This window comes from Odocoileus virginianus, chromosome 31 (assembly GCF_023699985.2).
Source record: "Odocoileus virginianus isolate 20LAN1187 ecotype Illinois chromosome 31, Ovbor_1.2, whole genome shotgun sequence".
In the NCBI taxonomy this organism is placed as follows: Eukaryota; Metazoa; Chordata; class Mammalia; order Artiodactyla; family Cervidae; genus Odocoileus; species Odocoileus virginianus.
Genome location: NC_069704.1, coordinates 33,668,318 through 33,690,470, shown reverse-complemented (window position 1 = coordinate 33,690,470; position 22,153 = coordinate 33,668,318). Strand labels below are relative to the sequence as shown.

Sequence of the window (22,153 nt, the reverse complement as noted above, 5' to 3'; positions counted from 1 at the left end):
GTAAAACTGTTAGCTAGGTTTTTTAAATTTTAAAACTACATATTATAGTGATGTGATAATACTGTAAAAAAAATCCTAAAAATTAATGTATATTTATGTTGACACAACTATATTGAACTTAAACAAACCATTGACTTAGTAACAACACAGTATTTCTGGGAAATGATTACAAGCAAGACACAGGGAATCCACACAGACAAAAGGTTGAAACTAATAGGTAGCAAGTGTTCTTATTTAAACTGGAGATAATCAAGGTATCTAATATTTAACAATGCTTCTCAGGCACAGTAGAAACTTTCCATTCTCAAGGACTAAAAGTAATTTAGCAGCATAGTTTCTTATGAGAAATCTATTTGCAAATCTAAAACCTGGGTCCAATTCTCTAAAGCATCCACTGATCACAATAGAGTCCATAAACCCAGTAAATCTCAAAATCATAAATTTCAGGTCAAGCTACCAAATCCTGATAGGCTACTCAGTCATTCTTCTTGCATGTTCTACTTAGTATTCAATGTGAAGCCAGGGAAGAACCATGATTGTGTTTGTCATGTTTTGAAATAGTTGTACAGCCTGCCTTTAACAATATCATACTAATATCATTCTCAACTCATCTAATAAATTTATATAGTATTTAAACATATGAAAAATAAAGTTTTAAAAAAGATTCTTTTCATAGCTTTGCCTAGTTTATGATGACATAACTCATATAAAATCATTCTTACTAAAATTGGAAATTTAACATGTATCTGTTCTTTTAACCCCAGAACAAAATGACTTAATCAGAAAAGTCGGCTATAGGAAAAACTTTCCTCATCCTTAAATGTAAACAATGCAATCCTCTAAATTTATTCCTAGCTTCACGGACTGCAAGGAGATCCAACCAGGCCATCCTAAAGGAGATCAGCCCTTGGTGTTCATTGGAGGGACTGATATTGAAGCTGAAACTCCAATATTTTGGCCACCTCATGCGAAGAGCTGACTCATCTGAAAAGACCCTGATGCTGGGAAAGATTGAGAGCAGGAGAAGGGGACGACAGAGGATGAGATGGTTGGATGGCATCACCGACTCGATGGACATGGGTTTGGGTGGACTCTGGGAGTTGGTGATGGACAGGGAGGCCTGACGTGCTGCGGTTCATGGGGTTGCAAGAAGTCAGACACGACTGAGCGACTGAACTGAATTGAACTGAATGCACAGACAGGCTTGTTTCTAAAAACAGTGAATTTTTTTTTTTATATCACTGTTATGGTCTTACTAATCCTCATGGACAGTTTCCTTGATGGCTTAGATGGTAAAGAATCTGCCTCCAATGCAGGAGACCTGGGTTTGATCCCCAGGTTGGGAAGACCCCTTGGAGAAGGGAATGGTAACCCATGCCAGTATTCTCTGCCTGCAGAATTCCATGGACAGAGGAGCCTGGTGGGCTACAGTCCACGAGGTAACCAATGTATTAAGTTGAAATTCATACAAGTCAAACTGACTTCAAGATCAATGAACAAATAGCCGTTCATTTGGTCAGCAACTACTCTTATTTTCCTTTGAATATAATTCCCTGCAATACAGTTGGACCTTGCTGTTTATCTGGTCAGCAACTGTTTTGACTGGTGTAAGCATGGCTTGTTGTTATTTAGTTGCTAAGTCATGTCTAACTCTTCTGCAACCCCATGGACTATAGCTCACCAGACTCTTCTGTCCATGGGATTCTCTAGGCAAGAATACAGGAGTGGGTTGCCATTTCCTTCTCCAGGGGATCTTTCCAACCCAGGGATCGAACCGCTGTCTCCTATGTCTCCTGCATTGGCAGGCAGATTCTTTTCCACTGTGCCACCTGGGAAGCCCCCTATTTCTAGTCTAGTGTAAGTCAAATTACTTTATGTGTAAGGACAATAATATGTTTCAAGATGACTAAAAACTACAAATATTAATTTTTATTTTCAGTGAATTTTAGAAAAGGGGCAAATTCAGAAATACAGAAAGATAAATTCTTACTGAAATTTTATGAGGTTTTAATGACTGTGTTTAAATCACTTTAACCCCCAAATAGTTTATTTCCAAGCAGGTTTACATGTTTTACATTGTAAGTAACATATTAATAAAACAATCTTATTTTAAAAATTAGAAAGGTACTTAAACTTAAGTATACAAAGACTCAGAATAGTTTCTCTGGCTTAATAGATTTTGTACATATATTACCTTCAGATTGAAACTCTTTTAGTGATATTGTGAGAGGTTTGTCTTTTCCCTGATGAGTCTTTCTTTTGTCTTTTTTATTCACAACCTTTGACTGAGTCGATGCATTTTCAGCATTTTCATATTCCTAAAAAAAATTACCAACAATAATTAAGCTTAGTTTACACCAGTAAAATCAATTCACCAATATGCAATATGTTTCTTAAAGTTATATTTTTAAAGATAAGAGGCAAAGAAAAAAACCAAAACAGAGGCTAGCCAAACTGTATAAAAAGTTACCTGTTTATGGATATACTTAATCTTTTGCCTATTAAACACTAAAATAAAAATTAAAAGCTATACCTTAATCTATAACTCTGAGGTGCTCATCCTCTTCTTCATTTCAGGACCAAACTTAACACAATAATCTAGGGTCAATTTCCTTTCTCAAATGAACTGAAATCTGGCTTCTGCTAGTTTCTGACACTAAAATTAAAGTCAACCTCCTGGTGGCTCAGACAGTAAAGAATCTGCCTACAATGCAGGAGACTCAGGTTTGATCTCTGGGTCGGGAAGATTCCCTGGAGAAGGGAATGGCAATCCACTCCAGTATTCCTGCCTGTAGAATTCTATCGACAGAGGCTACAGTCCATGGGGTGGCAGAGTCAGACACAAATGACCAACTCACACTTTCAGTTTTCTTTTTCAAAGCTAAATCCAAGGACATTTTTTTTAAGCATCTCTTGGTTTTCTCAATACACTTCTGACTATGCTTATTTCTCCTTCACTGGTTTCTCTTTTCCCAACTATATTCTTTAAAATGCAGCTGCTGTTCACCATTATTCCATTCTTAACCTATCTTCATATCCTTTATACCTGTTGTTCCTCAAACTCAAAATTTAAAGTTCTACCTGATGACTTGTGTATGTACAGACAACTCACATGGAATATTCAGTAAATATCTGCAAACTAAGCATGTTGAACTCCTAGTAAGCACCTTATTTAATGTCACCATCATTACACACTATCTAGGCTAGAAACCTCAGTGACCCTTGCCTATTCTTCTTTTATATTTTATGTGCAAATTACTCACTAGGTCTTGTTGAGTTTATCTCCTAAAGAACTCTTAAATCTATTCTCTTTTATTCATCCCCAGCAGGGAAGTTCAGTTCAGTTCAGTCGCTCAGTCATGTCCGACTCGTTGCAACCCCATGGACTTTGTATTTTGTCATTTCCCTTGCCTTCTTTAACTTGATATTACAATACTCTCTAATTTTAGCCCCACCACTCATCTTCTACACTGTTATAGCATGAGTTTCTAAAATCAAAACCTGAAATCTGAAAAGTTAAAAATATTCAACAGCTCTCTCCCAACAAATGTATAAAAGTCAATCTCCTAAGTCTGCACACATGTTTATAGTCTATTCTGGTGGCAGTATCTCCAGCAACTCTAGGTACTAAATTACAGTTTTTCAAAAAAAAATAAATAAATAAATTACAGTTTTTCAAAATGCTACTCTTTCACATGTATACATACAAGATACATACTCTCCTCTCCTTCCTTGAGAATGCCTTTCTCTTGCCTAACTGATGAACTTTTAATACATCAAGTAAGACTCCTCTTTAAGAACCTTTTCCTAAGATATCCTGCCATCCTAAGATATTCTGTCACAACACGGATGGACCTTGATAACATTATGCTCAGTGATGTAAGTTAGACAGAGAAAGAGAAGTACTAAATGATTTCACTTATATGAGGAATCTTTTTAAAAAAATAAAGTCAAACCTATTAAAAAAGAGTAAAATTAGTTACCAGGGAATGGTAAAATGAGACCAACGGTGTTTAAGTATACAAACTTATAATGAGTAATAAATAACCCACAGAGATCCAATGCACAGTATAATGAATAAAAATCAACAATATTATATACTACAACACTATCATATGATAAATATCGCTTCACTGGCAATCATTCTACAATATGCAAATAGATCAAACTAACACACTATATATCTTATATTTACATATTGTAACACTTCAGATTTATCAAATAAAAAAAGAATCCTTTCCTAAAATCCACCCCCATCAAAAGCATAGAAAATTCTATCTTACTGAATTCCCATTGCAATGAAAACATAAAATCTCTCAATACTATACACTACAAGTATATGTGTGTCTCTCACTTCACTCCCTCTACTAAATTCAATAGCTTGGACCATGTCTCTATCTTTGTATTGCATGCCTAGCAATTTTTGACTATTAAAAAATATATATGGTGAACGAGTGATAGGATAGAAAATGCCATCCCACACTTAAGCTATTATGAAAACCTTTAGGCTAAAATAATCATAGTTATTTTATTGGAATACTGACTTAAAATCTACATCAGTGTAATTACATCAAACTAGCCATTTCATTGGAGAAGGCAATGGCACCCCACTCCAATACGCTTGCCTGGAAAATCCCATGGATGGAGAAGCCTGGTGGGCTGCAGTCCATGGGGTTGCTAAGAGTCGGACATGACTGAGTGACTTCTCTTTCATTTTTCACTTTCATGCATTGGAGAAGGAAATGGCAACCCACTCCAGTGTTCTTGCCTGGAGAATCCCAGGGACGGAGGAGCCTGGTGGGCTGCTGTCTATGGGGTCGCACAGGGTCGGACACAACTGAAGTGACTTAGCAGCAGCAGCAAAAGCAACTAAGTGGCAGCCGCCACCACCGCACAGGGAAGGAGTCTGACCGTTCTCTGAGAATCCCTACAGTCCGGTAAAGCCTGCGCTTTTCGGTGCCGGCCTATGACTGCCGCAAAAAAACTGGCTGGGAGCATATTTTACCAATACCATCTACTCTACTCCTCCTCTATAGGTATAGCTAATCCTTTTAGCTTTAGAACATAGATATTTTACAACAAATCATCACTGTATGATAATATTCTATTTGATAAATTTTATCTTCGAACCGAGCAAGTCAGGAGGATTTTTCCAGTGTAATCTGAAAGTTCATTTAAATGATTAAACCATAGTAAAGTTAGCTGTAATTGCTAGCTTTGTGTCTAAATGAACAAATAACAGTAAGGATTACAGTTATTCTTGATTATTCCAGATAATACAAATAGGGACACGGAAAATGAAACTAACACATACAGTGTACCAAGTCCAGTCTAATGGCAACTTTCATCCTCTTCCCTTGAGCTACAAATAAATAGCAAAATCATCTACTATAAATGTTCACTCCTCTACACCCTTCACGTTGAATGAAGGAGTTAGTGTACAATGATATAGTCTAAAGGCCCTTAAGCCCAAATGCTATTTATGATCAACCACTGAGTAACCACAAGTTGAAAAAATTTTACAGACCAAAAAAAAAATTACCAATGTATGCAAAAGACTAAAACGTTAAACAATATGGAGATAATATAAATGCTCAATTTAAATACAGAAAATAGAAACAAATGCTACTTTTTGCTTAAATATCCCTACAGTTACAAGCTATATAATGCATTTCAACACATAACCCAGTATCAAGCTTAGTGATAAATGCTAAATTCACAAGGTCAAATTATCAGAAACGTCCTCTCATTTACTTTAATTAACTACAGTGTATCTTCAGTAGAGGGTCTTTTAATGGATGCCCTTGTACACAGAGTTACTCAAAATTTTAAATCTAAACTATTTTCTATGTTCATTTAAAATAAGTAAAAATAAATCATCTGCTATTCATTTCCTCTCTCCCTTTCATTGTGGGTGGAGAAATTTCTTAACTAAACATTCCAAATCACCAGACAAAGCTCAGTCCATGTGTTTGTGGTATCTCTCAAAATTTGAGGAGAATCTCATAAAAACTTTATGTTAATACTTTGATACAAGGATGGGTTTTTATGACAGACTTTAAAGGAGAACTTTTATACAAAATTCGGGAAGGCTGGTTCAAACTTTTGATGACTTAAAATATCTAAATCAATAAATGTGTAAATACCTTTTTGTGTTCTTCATATTCTAATTTACTCAGCAACAATGCCTTCTCAAGATCTGCTTCAAACATTTCAGATGTCAGCTAAAAGTAAAAACAGTTTCACAATAAACAGATATAGCAAATTATACGACACCAGCAAAATAACTATGATAATATATACAGAATAAGAAAACAAATACTTTAAAAAACAACTGGGTTTTCCAAAGCTATCTATCCATACCAAAGTAGAGAACTCCATGTTTTATAGATGATACCAAAGCAAAAACTTACAATTTTGATATTTTTACTTCCTCATTGTCAATTATCTGTTATGTAACACAATGTTTTTACTCTAATAAAAAAAATCTTACAAAGAAATTTACACTATAACAGATGTCAAAGATGGTATCTAGTTTTGGACACAGAAAATATAATGTTACTAAAAACAAATAAGAATACTAAAAACTCAACAAGCATTATAAAACATACCATATCCTTAATATAGACTAATTTGCAGGTACAGAACCTTTAAATAAGGTGACCAATTGTTTTGGCATATGCCTGATGTTACAGAAAAATTACAGTGCATCTTTTTACTGTTTTCTCTTTATTCCTTTTGTATGACTGGTCTACCTTTAAAGCCATCTAATACTACTACAGTGAAATGATTCTTTGTGATCTCTTTTGGTTCCTCTCTCTCACCACTCAGTCTTACCTTAAGCTCTGACAATCCAGATTCTGCCACCTCCAATCAAATTAGTCTCTAAGACTTACTTTTCCTAACTGTCCAACAGAATTGGTACTGTAGCTAAAGAGACTTTGAGGTGTCTACCTTTGGGGGTAAGGTATGTCTGCAGCTAAATATAGGATAGTTGCAGTAGGATAAGAGTAAACTATCCTGGATTTGTTTACATGTATGTGTCAACTTATGCATACCATATAATAAAAATATAACTTCAGTGGGCATTGCTTTTAATCTGCCCACAATACCTTCCTTTATTCCTCTGAATAACAACACTTCAATCCAGTGTGCTAGGATTCTGGTAAGACAGTCACCACCTGATTCTTTATACCACTTGCTAGCATACCCAAACATCTCAGCTGCCATTCCAACCATCAACAGGATGGGAGCAAAGGACCGAGCTATTTTTTGTTCTCTTGGTAATTAAATTTTGAGAACAAACACAAAGTAAGAAGGGTTCAATCAGCTGATTATAGCCTCTAAAAGTAAGTATACTAGCTCTACTAGTTCATGCCTAAGAGCACCCAGAATTTCTTAGTTTTCATCTTTCCCAAGGTCTCATTGTTTAGTTTTTAATTCAAATCTGTTAATTAGTATCATTTACCAAATTATTTTTTGCCAAAGTTACTCAGAATTGTTTCTGCTGTCTAATGATTTTTAAAAACTGAACTAAAACAGAAATCAGTTCCTAAAAGGAGTAATCTGTTTCAAAGGAATACCTTGAAAATTAGAAAAATGTTAACACTGGACATCAGGAACTGATAAATCATTTATTTCTAATCAATGTTATCCCTTTGAAAGTATCTCATCCAACCCTATACTAAGATAACAAAAAGAGGGGGAAAACTACGTTTATCACAAAACATTGATCTAACTCAGAGAAAAATACAATTACAATTATAATTGTAAATAAGGGCATACAGAAATTCTCGTTAATTCCCAAGTGAATTGTACATACTTTTTCTAAGGTAAGGAGTAACTGAAAAGAACTGAAGAATTACTTCAATCCAAATGAGTAATAATCAGAAAAAAGTAATCTTTCTCAAAGGTTAATTTTTTATACTTTATTATATAAATGTGTATTTAAAGAACAATACAATACCTTTAAAGGTATTGTAAAGAACAATACCTTTAAAAGGTAAAAAGAAATTGGATTCATGCTGTTGTTGTAGTTGTCCAGTCACTAAGCCGTGTCCAACCCATGAATAGCAGCATGCCAGGCTTCCCTGTTCTTGACTATCTCCCAGAGTTTGTTCAAACTCATATTCATTGAGTCGGTGATGCCATCCAACTATCTCATTCAGTTGCCCTCTTCTCCTGCCTTCAATCTTTCCCAGCATCAGGGTCTTTTCCAATGCAGTTGGCTCTTCACATCAGTGGCCAAACTTCTGGAGTTTCATCAGCTTCAGTATCAGTCCTTCAGTGAATGTTCAGGGTTGATTACCTTTAAGATTGACTGGTTTGATCCCTGTGCTGTCCAAGGGACTCTCAAGAGTCTTCTCCAGCACTACAGTTCAAAAGCATCAAATCTTAGGCACTCAGCCTTCTTTACGATCCAACTCTCACACTCTTAATGTGACTACTGGAAAAACCATAGCTTTGACTATGCAGACCTTTGTTGGCAAAGTGATGTCTCTGCTTTTTAATACGCTGTATAGGTTTGTCATAGCTTTTCTTCCACGGAGCAAGTGTCGTTTCATTTTCATGGCTGCAGTCACCGTCCACAGTGATTTTGGAGCTCAAGAAAATAAAACCTGTCACTGTTTCCATTTTTTCCCCTTCTATTTGTCATGAAGTGATGGGACTGGATGCTATGATCTCAGTTTTTTGAATGCTGAGTTTCAAGCCAGATTTTTCACTCTCCTCTTTCACCTTCATCAAGAGGCTCTTTAGTTCCTCTTCAGTTTCTGCCATTAGAGTGGTATCATCTGCATATCTGAGGTTGTTGCTATTTCTCCCAGCAACCTTACTTCCATGTTAATGACATGGATTCATGTTAATATCACACAAAAAAAGGAAATTTATATCAATCTTTCCACCAAAACACAAAGCAAACAGCACAAAATATTTCAATATAGAGCAGAGCAAAAGTAACCCCATAGAAAAAGTAACAAAACTACTTAAATTTATTCTGAGCAAAGTTGTTTCAATTTACCACCACGCTATTAATCCATATTAACGATGTTTAAAATTTACAGAAAAGGCATTTAGGATTATTTCCAATTTGTCACATGTTCTGACTAATATTCCAAAAGTAAATCCCTGGGCAAGAGAAGAGGTGATGAAGTTGGGAGTCTTGCAAGATGTCATTATTCTTTTTCATATTATCTCATATAACTTAAGTATATAGGTAGCTGATTCTAAGAGCATGATAAAAAATGATTGAAATGGAACTTCTAAAAGTAAAAAATATGGCTCTCCCCAACATTTGATTCTAAATATAGCAGTTTAGAGCTTACATTTACCTTCTAATTATTAACAAAAACTTGTATAAAAGGAAATACAATTAGGATAAAATGATTTAAATTTCAGTTTAGCTTTATGAAAACTACAAAAAACTTCTATAAAATGTCACTATATGATCAATCAGTTTATAGGGATTCATAGAGAACTTTCTATGTGCTTTGCCTGTAGGCCTTAAAAAAGAAGCATAAATTTGGCTTTTGCCCTCAAAGCATTTCTATCCCAGTTGGGAACAGAAAACTTACACACATGACACACAGAAAACAGAATAAGGTATTAAAGTGCTACAAAAGTTGACGGAAAAAAGGTAAACAAGAACAAAGATGCATACACAAAAGAAACTATTAAGTTGGTCCTTAAAGGATAAATATCATTTTGGATAGGTGGAAAACGAATGAAAGTATTTTAGGAGGAAAGAGTCATATGAACAAAAGTATGATATTAAGAATAGACACATTATGGGATACATGATAAAAGATGAATTCTATGAAATACAAGAGGAATGTGAAAAAACACAGGCTTTGGGAGATCACACAGGTGGATGATTTAAATTTCTCTTCCACCCATGCTAGCTGTGACACGCAGCAAGTTATGTACTTCTGTGAATCTCAAGTTTCTTTATACATAAAAAGATAACTGAAATACCTACCTGGCAGGGTACTTTTAAAAATTTAAAGCTATAATATATGTAAAGTACCTAGTACAGTGCCTACCTTGCACAAGAGTTGCACACAGTAAATTAGAATTCCACTTCTCTATGCTGGAGAATAGTAGAAAATTAGATTGCTTAGGTAGGTAAAATTGGGTTCCAGAAACTCCCTAAAAACTAGGGATTCAGGATAGATGAAAGAGGGACACTGATAAAAGTGATTTTAAAGAAATAAACTGGCATATTAGGAGAATGAGAACTTAGAATCAACGGGTCTGGCTAAACTACTGCAGTCCCAGCATACAGAAAGCTGGACCTGACCACAGCAATGCAGGAAACAAAGAACACTTTTTCTCAGCAAAGAATGACCAAGTTTTAGAACACTGATTAAATATGAAGAATGAAAGAAGGATGAATCAAAAACAAGACTTTTGATTACATGTAACAGGGATAAAGGTAGCACAAAGCTACAATATCAGGAAAAAGAAAGAAAACATGATTCTAAATTCCCTAAAGTTGTCTAAATTAGAGAATTAATCTTAAGACTTCTATAAATGTAGTTTTCAATGCAATTAATCATCAGTACATGTAGAGGTAGAACTGAGAGGGGAAAATGTTTGGGCCTGAAAGACAGGTACTGGATAAGAAAATGCAAATAAAGCCATGATTCTTAAAAAGTATCTTATATGTAAATTTGCAAGTTGAGAGCTGCTCATCATTTTCTTTGTACGGATGGAAGAGGAGGAAATGACCCTAAAATGCCTACAGGATTGGAGAAGAAATTTACATGTGTCCAAGATGGAGTACTTCAGACTCCCTTCCTCTTGGCTTCCTTCATGTCTCCAATTCCCATCCAGTCGTAAAACATTTTTTTTGTATTTAAATAAATCTATGGGCTCAAGGGTTTATGATCAGTTAAAGAGTATGAAAAACTGATGAAAAATGAGGACAGTAAATATTTTAGGACTACATTTTATTTTTATTTATTTATTTTTTTACTTTTATTTTTTTAATCTTTTTTTTTCATTTATTTTTATTAGTTGGAGGCTAATTACTTTACATCAGTGCAGTGGTTTTTGTCATACATTGAAATGAATTAGCCATGGATTTACACGTATTCCCCATCCCGGTCCCCCCTCCCACCTCCCTCTCCACCCCATCCCTCTGGGTCTTCCCAGTGCACCAGGCCCAAGGCACTTGTCTCATGCATCCAACCTGGGCTGGTGATCTGTTTCACACTTCATAATATACATGTTTCGATGCTGTTCTCTTGAAACATCCCACCCTCGCCTTCTCCCACAGAGTCCACAAGTCTGTTCTATACATCTGAGTCTCTTCTTCTGTTTTGCATATAGGGTTATCGTTACCATCTTTCTAAATTCCATATATATGTGTTAGTATACTGTAATGGTCTTTATCTTTCTGGCTTACTTCACTCTGTATAATGGGCTCCAGTTTCATCCATCTCATTAGAACTGATTCAAATGAATTCTTTTTAATGGCTGAGTAATATTCCATGGTGTATATGTACCACAGCTTCCTCATCCATTCATCTGCTGATGGGCATCTAGGTTGCTTTCATGTAGGACTACATTTTTAAAAATTTGCAAATCAAAGTACCATAAATATTTTACCCACTTTAAATCCAAGCAAAACAATCCCAAAGGAAGAGTTAATTTCCAGTTCTCATAGGCATCATGGGAACAGGGTTACTGCAGAAGACAGGACATAATTCTGATACCATTTAACACCTGCAACCAAGTGTTTAGCCACAGTAGCAGTAGTGCCCTCTGCTCCTTTAACTCATGATTTTCAAAGTGTAGAAAGCAGAATTATTTCCCAGAAAACTTCAAATAATCTTATTGAACTAACATTTTAAAAGTTGTCAATATTCTACAAAAACTGTGTTCATACTAATGATCATGTTCCATTCAAGTCAGCTAACACACCTTCATATCTTTTGAGTGCTGTTGACATTTACTAAGTTGAATGCTTTAATTACATATCAAAGTAATAAAAATAGTTCACTGATTCATGGAAGGATTAAAAGTAGCAATGAAAGTAGTAAATAATACAACTTATAAAAATAGCATTAATTTAAAAAATGAACAGGACTCTAATACAGTGAATACAGAATGTAAATTTGAGTATCAGGACAAAAGTGATATCATATAAGCAGCTAAAAAGGAAAATAATAGAAAATTAAAATACCAAAATTAAGCGCCTCTTGATGAAGGTGAAAGAGGAGAGTGAAAAAGCTGGCTTGAAACTCAACATTCAAAAAACTAAGACCATGGCATCCAGTCCCATCACTTCAAGGCAAACAGAGAAAACATGGAAACAGTGACATATTTTATTTTCTTGAGTGCCACAATCACTGCAGATGGTGACTGCAGCCACGAAACGAAAAGACATTTGCTCCTTGGGAGAAATGCTATAACCAACCTAGACAGCATATTAAAAAGCAGAGACATCACTTTGCCAACAAAGGTCCATATAGTCAAAGCTATGGTTTTTCTAGTAGTCATGTATGGATGTGAGAGTTGAATCATAAAGAAGGCTGAGCACCAAAGAATTGATGCTTTTGAACTGTGGTGCTAGAGAAGACTCTTGAGAGTCCCTTGGACAGCACAGAGATCAAACCAGTCAATCCTAAAGGAAATCAACCCCGAATATTCACTGGAAGGACAGATGCTGAAGCTGAAGCTCCAATACTTTGACCACTGATGCGAAGGGCTAACTCACTGGAAAAGACCCTGATGCTGAGAAAGGCTGACAGCAGAAGGAGAAGACGGCAACAGAGGATGAGATGGTTGGATGGTATCACCAACTCAATGAACATGAGTTTGTGCAAACTCTGGGAGATAGTGAAGGACAGGGAAGCCTGGCATGTTGAAGTCCATGGGGCTGCAAAGAGTCAGACATGGCCTAGCAACTGAACGACAACAAAGACACCAACTACTTGAAATTTCAATTTACTGAATCATCAGTCTATTTGTTCCTAGTTTTCTGCTATGAAATATGGTCAGACCTAAAGACATAGCTTTTGTTTCACTTTAAAGTGCAGTGACCTATATGAGTTTTTCCAAAACAAGTACCAAGTAATGCTTTGGAGAACAAAAGTAATGAATTTTGTTGCTAAAGAAAAAGTTAAAAAAAACAAACACAAAAGAGCACTCTTTATAGTGAAATCAAGTGCAAGTCAAACTATCACCAAGAGACTTATTATACCAGCCACAAGGTTAATGAGAAATATCACTTTCACAAACAAAAAACAGAACAAGCTATTGGCAAAATGCCTTTATCAAGTGGACTAGAGGATACAATGTGAGAAAACAATTAACTATGCACATGCTAGGAGACATTCCACTTCAGAGCTGGACAAAACCAGTGATATGTGGGGTCTGAATCAATACAACAGGAGAGAAATACACAGAATCTATTTTTCATTCAACATCCATTAGAAGAAAGTTTTCTATTATTTTGGGGCCATGATGTAAAATTTTAAAAAGGTAACACTGAAATCAGAACTGTGTATGCTAAGTCACCTCAGTCATGACAGACTGTGGGGCTCTATGGACTGTATTCCTTAAAACGTTAATTGCCACCTCGACTTTTATAAAATGTTCTAGCTCCTTGGTTTTTATTAAAACAAAAAATAGGTGCTGTCTAAAATTTCTGTTCCTGTAACAAATCTTTTTCAAAGTACACTTTCATTTTGGACATTAAGTACAATGTTCTCCTTTTATGTGGCAGAAACTTTTCTTCCGTTGACATGAGATTAACTAAGATCCAGTGCTTGCTCCTAAATATATGTAATGGATGCTTCTTTACTGTCTATCTTGTTGCTGTTTAATACAGCTATCAGATTTTATGTTGAGGCTTAGTTGATGTAAATTTATGTTATCACTTTGACGATTTAGGAGTAGGAAACTTTGTCTTGGTATTACTCTTCTGTATTTAAAATAGTCATATAACAGACAAGATTTCTATATCCAGCTTTTCAATCGGCTCAGTTTGATTGCCATTCTTTTGGCAGTGGATATCCAGTTTTCCCAAAACCATTTGTTGTAAAGACATAGGTGGAGTTTCTTACAGTGCTGTTGCCCTGTGTGAAGAATACCCACCACAACTGCATGCCTTCTGCCTACTAGTCAGTCTGGTCCCTTTTAAGATCTATTATTCCACACAGTAAAACAGATTCCAAGTGGTATACTGTCTATCAGTTCCAGAGCTTGCCTTCTCTCTACTTATCAGTGTAATTATCCCAGGAACTACGCTACTTCCCAGGACCTTGATTATTTTCCTACAAGTCAGACTTCCAAATAAGGTAACAGGTTTTCCTAAGTGATCCATCAATAGTATATCTAGTAGAAATTCCTCAAGGTTCCTCAGCCTTGGGTGACATTTTTATATAGGGTTAGGGCCAAGTTAACTATTTCTTCCTCCTAACTACCTGGTCATTTTGGCGATAATCAATGGGGGCAGGAACAAAGGCAATAAATATCTGGTCTTAAGTTTTCATATTACATCGAATTTATTTTGATGCAGAATTGAGCAGTTTTTCTTTATTAATTTTCCAGTGTCCCTTGGGCCACTGGGAGAAATTCTCTCTGGTGAAGACACTGGCAAATTCTATTACTGTCTAAACAAGTGTATCATTAATAATACTTGTAAACCAGAATAAAATCTGTCATAATGAATGCTCTAAAAGGAAAAAAAGAGTCAAATAATCCCTCTAAAATAAGACAATTTATCCAGTTTACCAGTACCTGGAAATATCCTTTTTGCACAGCTCTAGTGTAATAACAAATGCTTGTAATGATGAGCCTGAGGCACTACAAATTTCTATAGAAAATGTTATAATTAACATAGCTTATGTTAAGAGCATGGTTTAGTACAGTTAAATTCTTTTAAAACTGAAACTCAAGCACAATAGGTATAGCCACTCCATTAAGCCAAACATCTGCTAAAATAATATTTCCAATAGATCAAATAACAGTTTAACAGATAAGAAAATAACTATTCATTTTTCATACATACAGCATCTCCTAGAGTACATTCCAAATTTAGTTTATTTTCCTGAATACCACAAACACAAAAAAAGCTGATTGGTTTTATTAAATTATCTCTTTGATTTGGTTATTAATGACATTTATTTAATAGAGGCATAAAAGAAGAAAACATTGCATAAATAGGTTTAAGAAAACAAATGTCACAAACTATTTTACAACAAGACTGAAAAGGAAAAGTTTCCCCGCAAAGTCTTTCTTCTTTAAACAAAACTGTCACTGAGTATTTCTAGTTAGTATTGTTCTTACAAATATGATTTTCTTTACTTTAAATAATTTAATCCTGTTTTTCTACCTTCCCATCTCTACCTCATTTGTAAAAAGGCAGATGAAGTAACACCTCAGAAAATAACTGTCTGAAACTAACAAACTAACAAAAATAATAAATGTGTCTATCTGCTTTCCTAGTTAGATAAAAACCAGAACCTCTTATTAAAAGTAGCATACACATGTGAGTTAATCCAATATAAAATGCTCCTCGGAGGGGGGACCGGGATGGGGAATACATGTAAATCCATGGCTAATTCATTTCAATGTATGACAAAAACCACTGCAATGATGTAAAGTAATTAGCCTCCAACTAATAAAAATAAATGGAAAAAAAAAATGCTCCTCAGAACAGTAGCATCATGGTTGGATGCAATGCTATCTAAAAAATGCAACAATTCACTGAAAACTAAAGCGAAACAACTTAATTTACTTAGCTGTACCTGCTCATCTCTCTGTCTCCACTCTTGCCAATTTTCTTCTCGTGAATCCTTCTGTACTGGGTTTGGTAATGAAAGCTCATGTTGAGCATTACAAATGGCATGGGAGGACTTCTGTGGAATTTTCTTAAAAGCAAGATTCCTGAGCTATGGAAAAAACAAACAAAAAAATATTAAATTCAGTTTACCAATACTGGGATACTAATGATTTTTTGAAAGTTAAGAAATCAATATTTTTATACTTCTAAATACTCATTATGCTAACTCACAAAGTCATTATGTGAACTTTTGTAATCTTTGTAGAATTTCACCAGCATTTAAGAAAATTTTGGTGGATTTCTAGATGAAATGATTAATAAGTAAAAATGGATTATACTCTATTATACCACCATTTGAACCAATTTAATGATCCTGGTTTACTAAAGGGTTTATAGGAATAGAGAACAGGATAACAAGTGTGCTTTTATTTTTTTTTTTTTCATTTATTTTTATTAGTTGGAGGCTAGTTACTTTACAATATTGTAGTGGTTTTTGTCATACACTGACATGAATCAGCCAAGATTTAACAAGTGTGCTTTTAAAATCCAAAAGAATAAGGTTCAATAAGATTAAATTTTAATGGCTTATAAATTTAAAAGTTTAAATAGTGAGAGCAGATAGCTTAAGGAACTCTAGCAACTACTTTGCTAGTCCTGAAAAACACAGAGCCTGTAACTAGCAATATATGGTTAGGAAAATACTTTAAATGGTTACAACAGTTCAGTGGGGAAAGAGGACAAATCAAAGCAGTCTGTCTTAGGTGATACAGATTGCTCTACAGGCATTAGTTAAGTTTGAGGAACTTTAAAATATGATGACAATAGACAGAGCAGTTCAAACATTCATGCCCCATGATTATCTCATTATAGATGTCTGCTGCTTACATTTAATGTAGAATGAGTTTCTAATGCAGCAGACATTAGCATCTACCCTAACAATGTTAGCAAGGTAAAAAGTTCCAGTGAGAACAGATGCTAATTTTGTTCCTCTTATATTGTAAAGACTGTAGCAGTTTCCTCTGTATCTCTAAAAGGGAAAAAACCAAAACTTGTAATCTAATAGCTTTAAAGATTTTTCCAATAAAAGCAATGGATAAGTTTTTTTTAAAAAATGCAGGGCCTAGCCCACAAAGTAACGTAATGAATTAAAACTGTACTGGCCAAGCCACTCCTAACAGTAAGAATAACCTGAGACACAGGTTGAAACAGGGAGAAATGCACTGAGAGGCTATTATGGATTAAATTGTATTCCCTCAAAAAATATGTTGTAAGCCTAACTCTTGCTGTCTGTGAATATAACCTCATTTAGAAAAAGGATCTTTGCAAATATAATCAAGTTAAGGTTAAACTGAACTAGGCTGGGCCCTAGTGAATGAAAGGTATAGACAAAAATATATATGAAGCCAAGGAACACTGAGGACTGACAGCTACCATAAGAAGCTAGGAAGAGGAGAGGAAAGGAAGGATTCTACTCAGAAAGAGCCTGGTCCTATTAACACCGTAGTTAGAACTTCCAGAACTGTTAAGAGAATACATTTCTGTTGTTTTAAGTCACCCAGTTTGTGGTATTTTGTTACAGAAGTCCTAAGAACCCAATAAAGAGGCTTTAAATCAAGGATCAACAATTTAACTGATAATCAACAGACCATTCTGCAGGAGGGAGTGATGAGATACAAACACTGCTTTAAGTAAGTGGTTTCTGCTGTGGGAAAGCCAGAAGAGGAGATGCTGCTAGAGATGAAGCCATGGCAGGTTCAGTGCTTATTTATTACAGAAAATAGACTGACAGAACTATACCTGCGCAAGTGGGAAGGGAGGATCCTCAGGCTCATTCTCAGTAATGCAAATGTAAATCCCACTATTACCTTATTTTCTGTTACCCCAAATTATCTTTCATTTCAAAAAGAAATGGTAGGCAATCAAAAGTTCTGTAAGACTGGACTTCTGAAAGGTTATATAGTGAGAAAAATGTCTTTTAAAAAAGTGACCCTGTGTGGCAAAATTTTAAAGAGATACTCAGAAAGCAATGGTGATGGAAATTAACAAATTGAAAAGGCTTTTCCACAGTCTTGGGATATTATAAAATGAATATAGGGAGAAAAAAACACTTTTACTACTTCTCTTATTCAGTGATAGAGAAAGGTCCTTATATACCTACTGCTCTATTAAAAGACAAACACAGGCTAGAGATGTTTTTCAGTATTTCTTTTAAAAATAAATGGGCACATTACATGTTGGTCATATAACTCAAGCTAGGAGTATTTACCAACAGACTGGTTCCAAATAGAAAAAGGAGTACGTCAAGGCTGTATATTGTCACCCTGCTCATTTAACTTATATGCAGAATACATCATGAGAAACACTGGACTGGAAAAAGCACAAGCTGAAATCAAGACTGTCGGGAGAAATATCAATAACCTCAGATATGCAGATAACACCATCCTTATGGCAGAAAGTGAAGATGAACTAAAAAGCCCCTTGATGAAAGTGAAAAGAGAAGAGTGAAAAAGTTGGCTTAAAGCTCAGCATTCATAAAACTAAGATCATGGCATCTGGTCCCATCATTTCATGGGAAATAGATGGGGAAACAGTGGAAGCAGTGTCAGACTTTATTTTTTTGGGCTCCAAAATCACTGCTGATGGTGATTGCAGCCATGAAATTAAAAGACGCTTACTCCTTGGAAGGAAAGTTATGACCAACTTAGATAGCATATTAAAAAACAGAGTCATTACTTTCCCAACAAAGGTCCGTCTAGTCAAGGCTATGGTTATTCCAGTGGTCATGTATGGATGTGAGAGTTGGACTGTGAAGAAAGCTGAGCACATAAAAATTGATGCTTTTGAACTGTGGTGTTGGAGAAGACTCTTGAGAGTCCCTTGGACTGCAAGGAGATCCAACCAGTCCATCCTAAAGGAGATCAGTCCTGGGTGTTCACTGGAAGGACTGATGCTGAAGCTGAAAACTCCAATACTTTGGCCACCTCATGTGAAGAGCTGATTCATTGGAAAAGACCCTGATGCTGGGAGGGATTGGGGGTAGGAGGAGAAGGGGACGACAGAGGATGAGATGGCTGGATGGCATCACCGACTTGATGGACATGAGTTTGAGTAAACTCTGGGAGTTGGTGATGAACAGGGAGGCCTGGCGTGCTGTGATTCATGGGGTAGCGAAGAGTCGGACAAGACTGAGCGACTAAACTGAACTGAGGAGTATTTAGATGAGAAGGATCTGCCATGTACTTACTACCCTTAAGAAACAGATGGCAAACAAATGCATAAAAATGTATGCATTTCAAGGCTAGTCATAGGATTATTATCTATAATAATTAAAAAAATGGGAAACCTAAATGTTTATCACAATAGTCTGATTAAGTAAACTATGACAAAGCCACATACTTTTAAATAATGTGGAGTCATTTAAAATAATGTTGATTTTTATTTACTCACATGGAAAACTGCTCATGCTAATTTTTAAAAAACCAGTTATAAAAGTCTATCATATAATCTAATTTTCATTTAAGTTAAATATGAATGTAGATATATGTCTGTGCACGTCTATATATTCAAAAAAACATATATGTGTACAGAAAACACATTCCAAAATATTAATTTGTTATATCTCTAGTTATAGTCACTAGAGAACAAATATTTTTATTTTATATTCACAATTGATCTGTTTCTTTTTCTATATTTTTTATTTTATATTCACAAATGATCTTTGTTTCATTTTAAGACTGCCTCTGTTTTTCAGGAACTTTCTGGAAGGAGCACATAAGCTTCCATAGACAAGGAAAAGAAAGGCATTCCATATGTTCATTACATTAGACTTCAAATACCCACAAATTCATATATTTATATATATTATAGTCATAATTACCAAGTACCTATGGACCAGGAACTGTGGATACATGGATCAACAAGATAGTAACTGTCCTCTTCATGCTTACAATCTACTGAGAAAGCAGACATGAAATATAATTGCTACCTCATTTGCTTCACTCTGCTGCTGTTCCTTCTTTTTTCTTCTTTTCTCTCTTTTTTTCTCATTTGTAGTTGATTTATTTGTTTGAGACTTTCCAGTATTTCGACCTTTGCCTTTTCCAGGCTCAGAATCAGAACCACTGCCACTATCCACTTGCAACAAGGCAAAACGAGATGCAGTAGTGGGAACAGAACTAAGTACTGCTGAGGCCATTATAAAGATTTTTCTTTCAAAATACTTCTGTCAAGAATAATTCCTGTGGGAAGGGAGAAAGGAGGCAGATGAGTAAACACAGTAAAATCTGTTTCTAGATTTTACTGTTTTATATTTCAGAACAAACAGAAACACACACACACACTTCTCCTGACACTGGATTTAGTAAATTTGGATTCATACCCACAGTCCTACTGGTAATAACATACTTTTTAAACTTAAGTATACAACATAAAATTGCATAATATAAAACAAAAAATTATATACTGAGATTTCACAATTATTACAAGGCTACCACCAATATAATATAATTATTTTTCCATTCAGTTTCCAAAAATTAGTGACTTTCCTCTTTCTTTTAAATACGCCACCATAGCTACACTCCATGGGATCCCAAAGAGTAGGACACAACTGAACAACACACACACACATAAAACAGAAGCCCAGTAAGTTCTCAGGGGTGTGACATTTCTCACCCGCCCACTTGTCAACCTCACAAGGGTCCTGGTCTAAAAAATCACTTCTTACCTATCAAAAATAAATAAATAAATAAATATGCCACCATATATCTATGAAGAACATCCTAAGTCTGCCATAATACGTATATATATTTATGGAAAACATCCTAAATCAATACAGTTTATTAATACAATGAAAAAGTACATATATCATTTCACTGCACTAGAGATCACTGGTCCTGCTGCTGCTGCTGCTAAGTTGCTTCAGTCGTGTCTGACTCTGTGCCACCCCATAGACGGCAGCCCACCAGGCTCCTCCTTCCCTGAGATTCTCCAGGCAAGAACAATGGAATGGGTTGCCATTTCCCTCTCCAATGCATGAAAGTGAAAAGCGAAAGTGAAGTCGTTCAGTCGTATCCGACCCTGAGCGATCCCATGGACTGCAGCCCACGAGGCTCCTCCACCCATGGGATTCTCCAGGCAAGAGTACTGGAGTGGGCTGCCATTTCCTTCTCCCACCACTGGTCCTACTACATGCTTATCCTTAACTTTGAAGACAGGGAAAAAGGAGTAGGAAAGGAAGAACATTCTTATATACAAATTCTGCCTTAAGTTTGATTCTAGAGTGATGGCAAAATAGAGAACTTACCCTGGAGAAGGGAATGGCAGCCCACTCCAGTTATCTTGCCTGGGAAATCCCATGGACAGAGGAGCCTGGCGGGCTGCAGCCCACGGGGTCGCAAGAATCAGTCAGATACAACTTAGCAATTAAACCAATGCCACCACCACACATGCAAAACCTGAAAATATTCATAACCAGGAGAACCACACATCAAGAATTACTGAAAGAGGTTCTTTAAGTTACAGGGAAAATCATTCCAGATAGAAATGTGGCTCTTCACAATAGACAGAAGAATACTGGAAATAGTAACTACAATGATTAAGTTCATAAAATTTTCTTCTATATAAATGTCCCTAAAGCATGACTATTATAACAAAAATTATATATATATAAATTATATATAAGAAAAACTATATAATATATAAAGTATATATAATATAAAACATATTCTACAACAAAGATAGCATATATTTTTATAACATACATGTAAAAATAATTTTTTTATTTATATAAAAATAATATACATGTTGTTACTTCAATAGTTAAAAAAAGAGAACTTAAATTCTCTCAACCAAAGGACACTTTTCAAAATCACCTTCTACCATTATCTTTCAGTTAACTAATCTCAGTGCACCCTATGTCTTTCAGCTTTTTTTTCTTTTATTGTAGCTAATTTACAACGCTGTGTTAATTTCAAGTGTACAGGGAAATGATTCAGTTATTTATATACATGTATATATTTTTACTCAATTATTTAAATATATATATATATTATTTATGGGGCTTCCTGGTGGCTCAGTGCTAAAGAATCCACCTGCCAATGCAGGAGATGCTGGTCTAATCCCCATGTCAGGAAGATCCCCTGGAGAAGAAAATGGCAACCCACTCCAGTTTTCTTGCCTGGGAAATATTGTAAACAGTGCCCAATGTTCACAGCAGTGCTATTAACAATAGCCAAGACATGGAAACAACCTAAATGGCCATCAAGAGATGAATGGATAAAGAAGATGCATGTGTGTGTGTAGACGTGTGTAATCCAAGTCATCTGTTTGTGATATACAAATACAACGGAACAATACTCATCC

General features: G+C 35.3%; 1 protein-coding gene across 5 annotated transcripts in view; it reads right to left on the bottom strand.

Annotated features, from left to right (window-relative positions):
* The window catches only part of GKAP1 (G kinase anchoring protein 1), a 99,266-nt gene that overhangs the window by 62,518 nt on the left and 14,595 nt on the right, over positions 1-22,153 (bottom strand). For all 5 annotated transcript variants that reach the window (XM_070459571.1, XM_070459569.1, XM_070459570.1 and 2 more), the window contains exons 3-6: positions 19,779-20,031; positions 15,759-15,902; positions 6,147-6,224; positions 2,195-2,318 (exon numbers count right to left, since the gene is read on the bottom strand). In XM_070459571.1, the coding sequence (XP_070315672.1) occupies positions 2,195-2,318; positions 6,147-6,224; positions 15,759-15,902; positions 19,779-19,988 (556 nt within the window). In that variant the 5' untranslated portion in view covers positions 19,989-20,031. The remainder of the gene's footprint in view (positions 1-2,194; positions 2,319-6,146; positions 6,225-15,758; positions 15,903-19,778; positions 20,032-22,153) is intronic.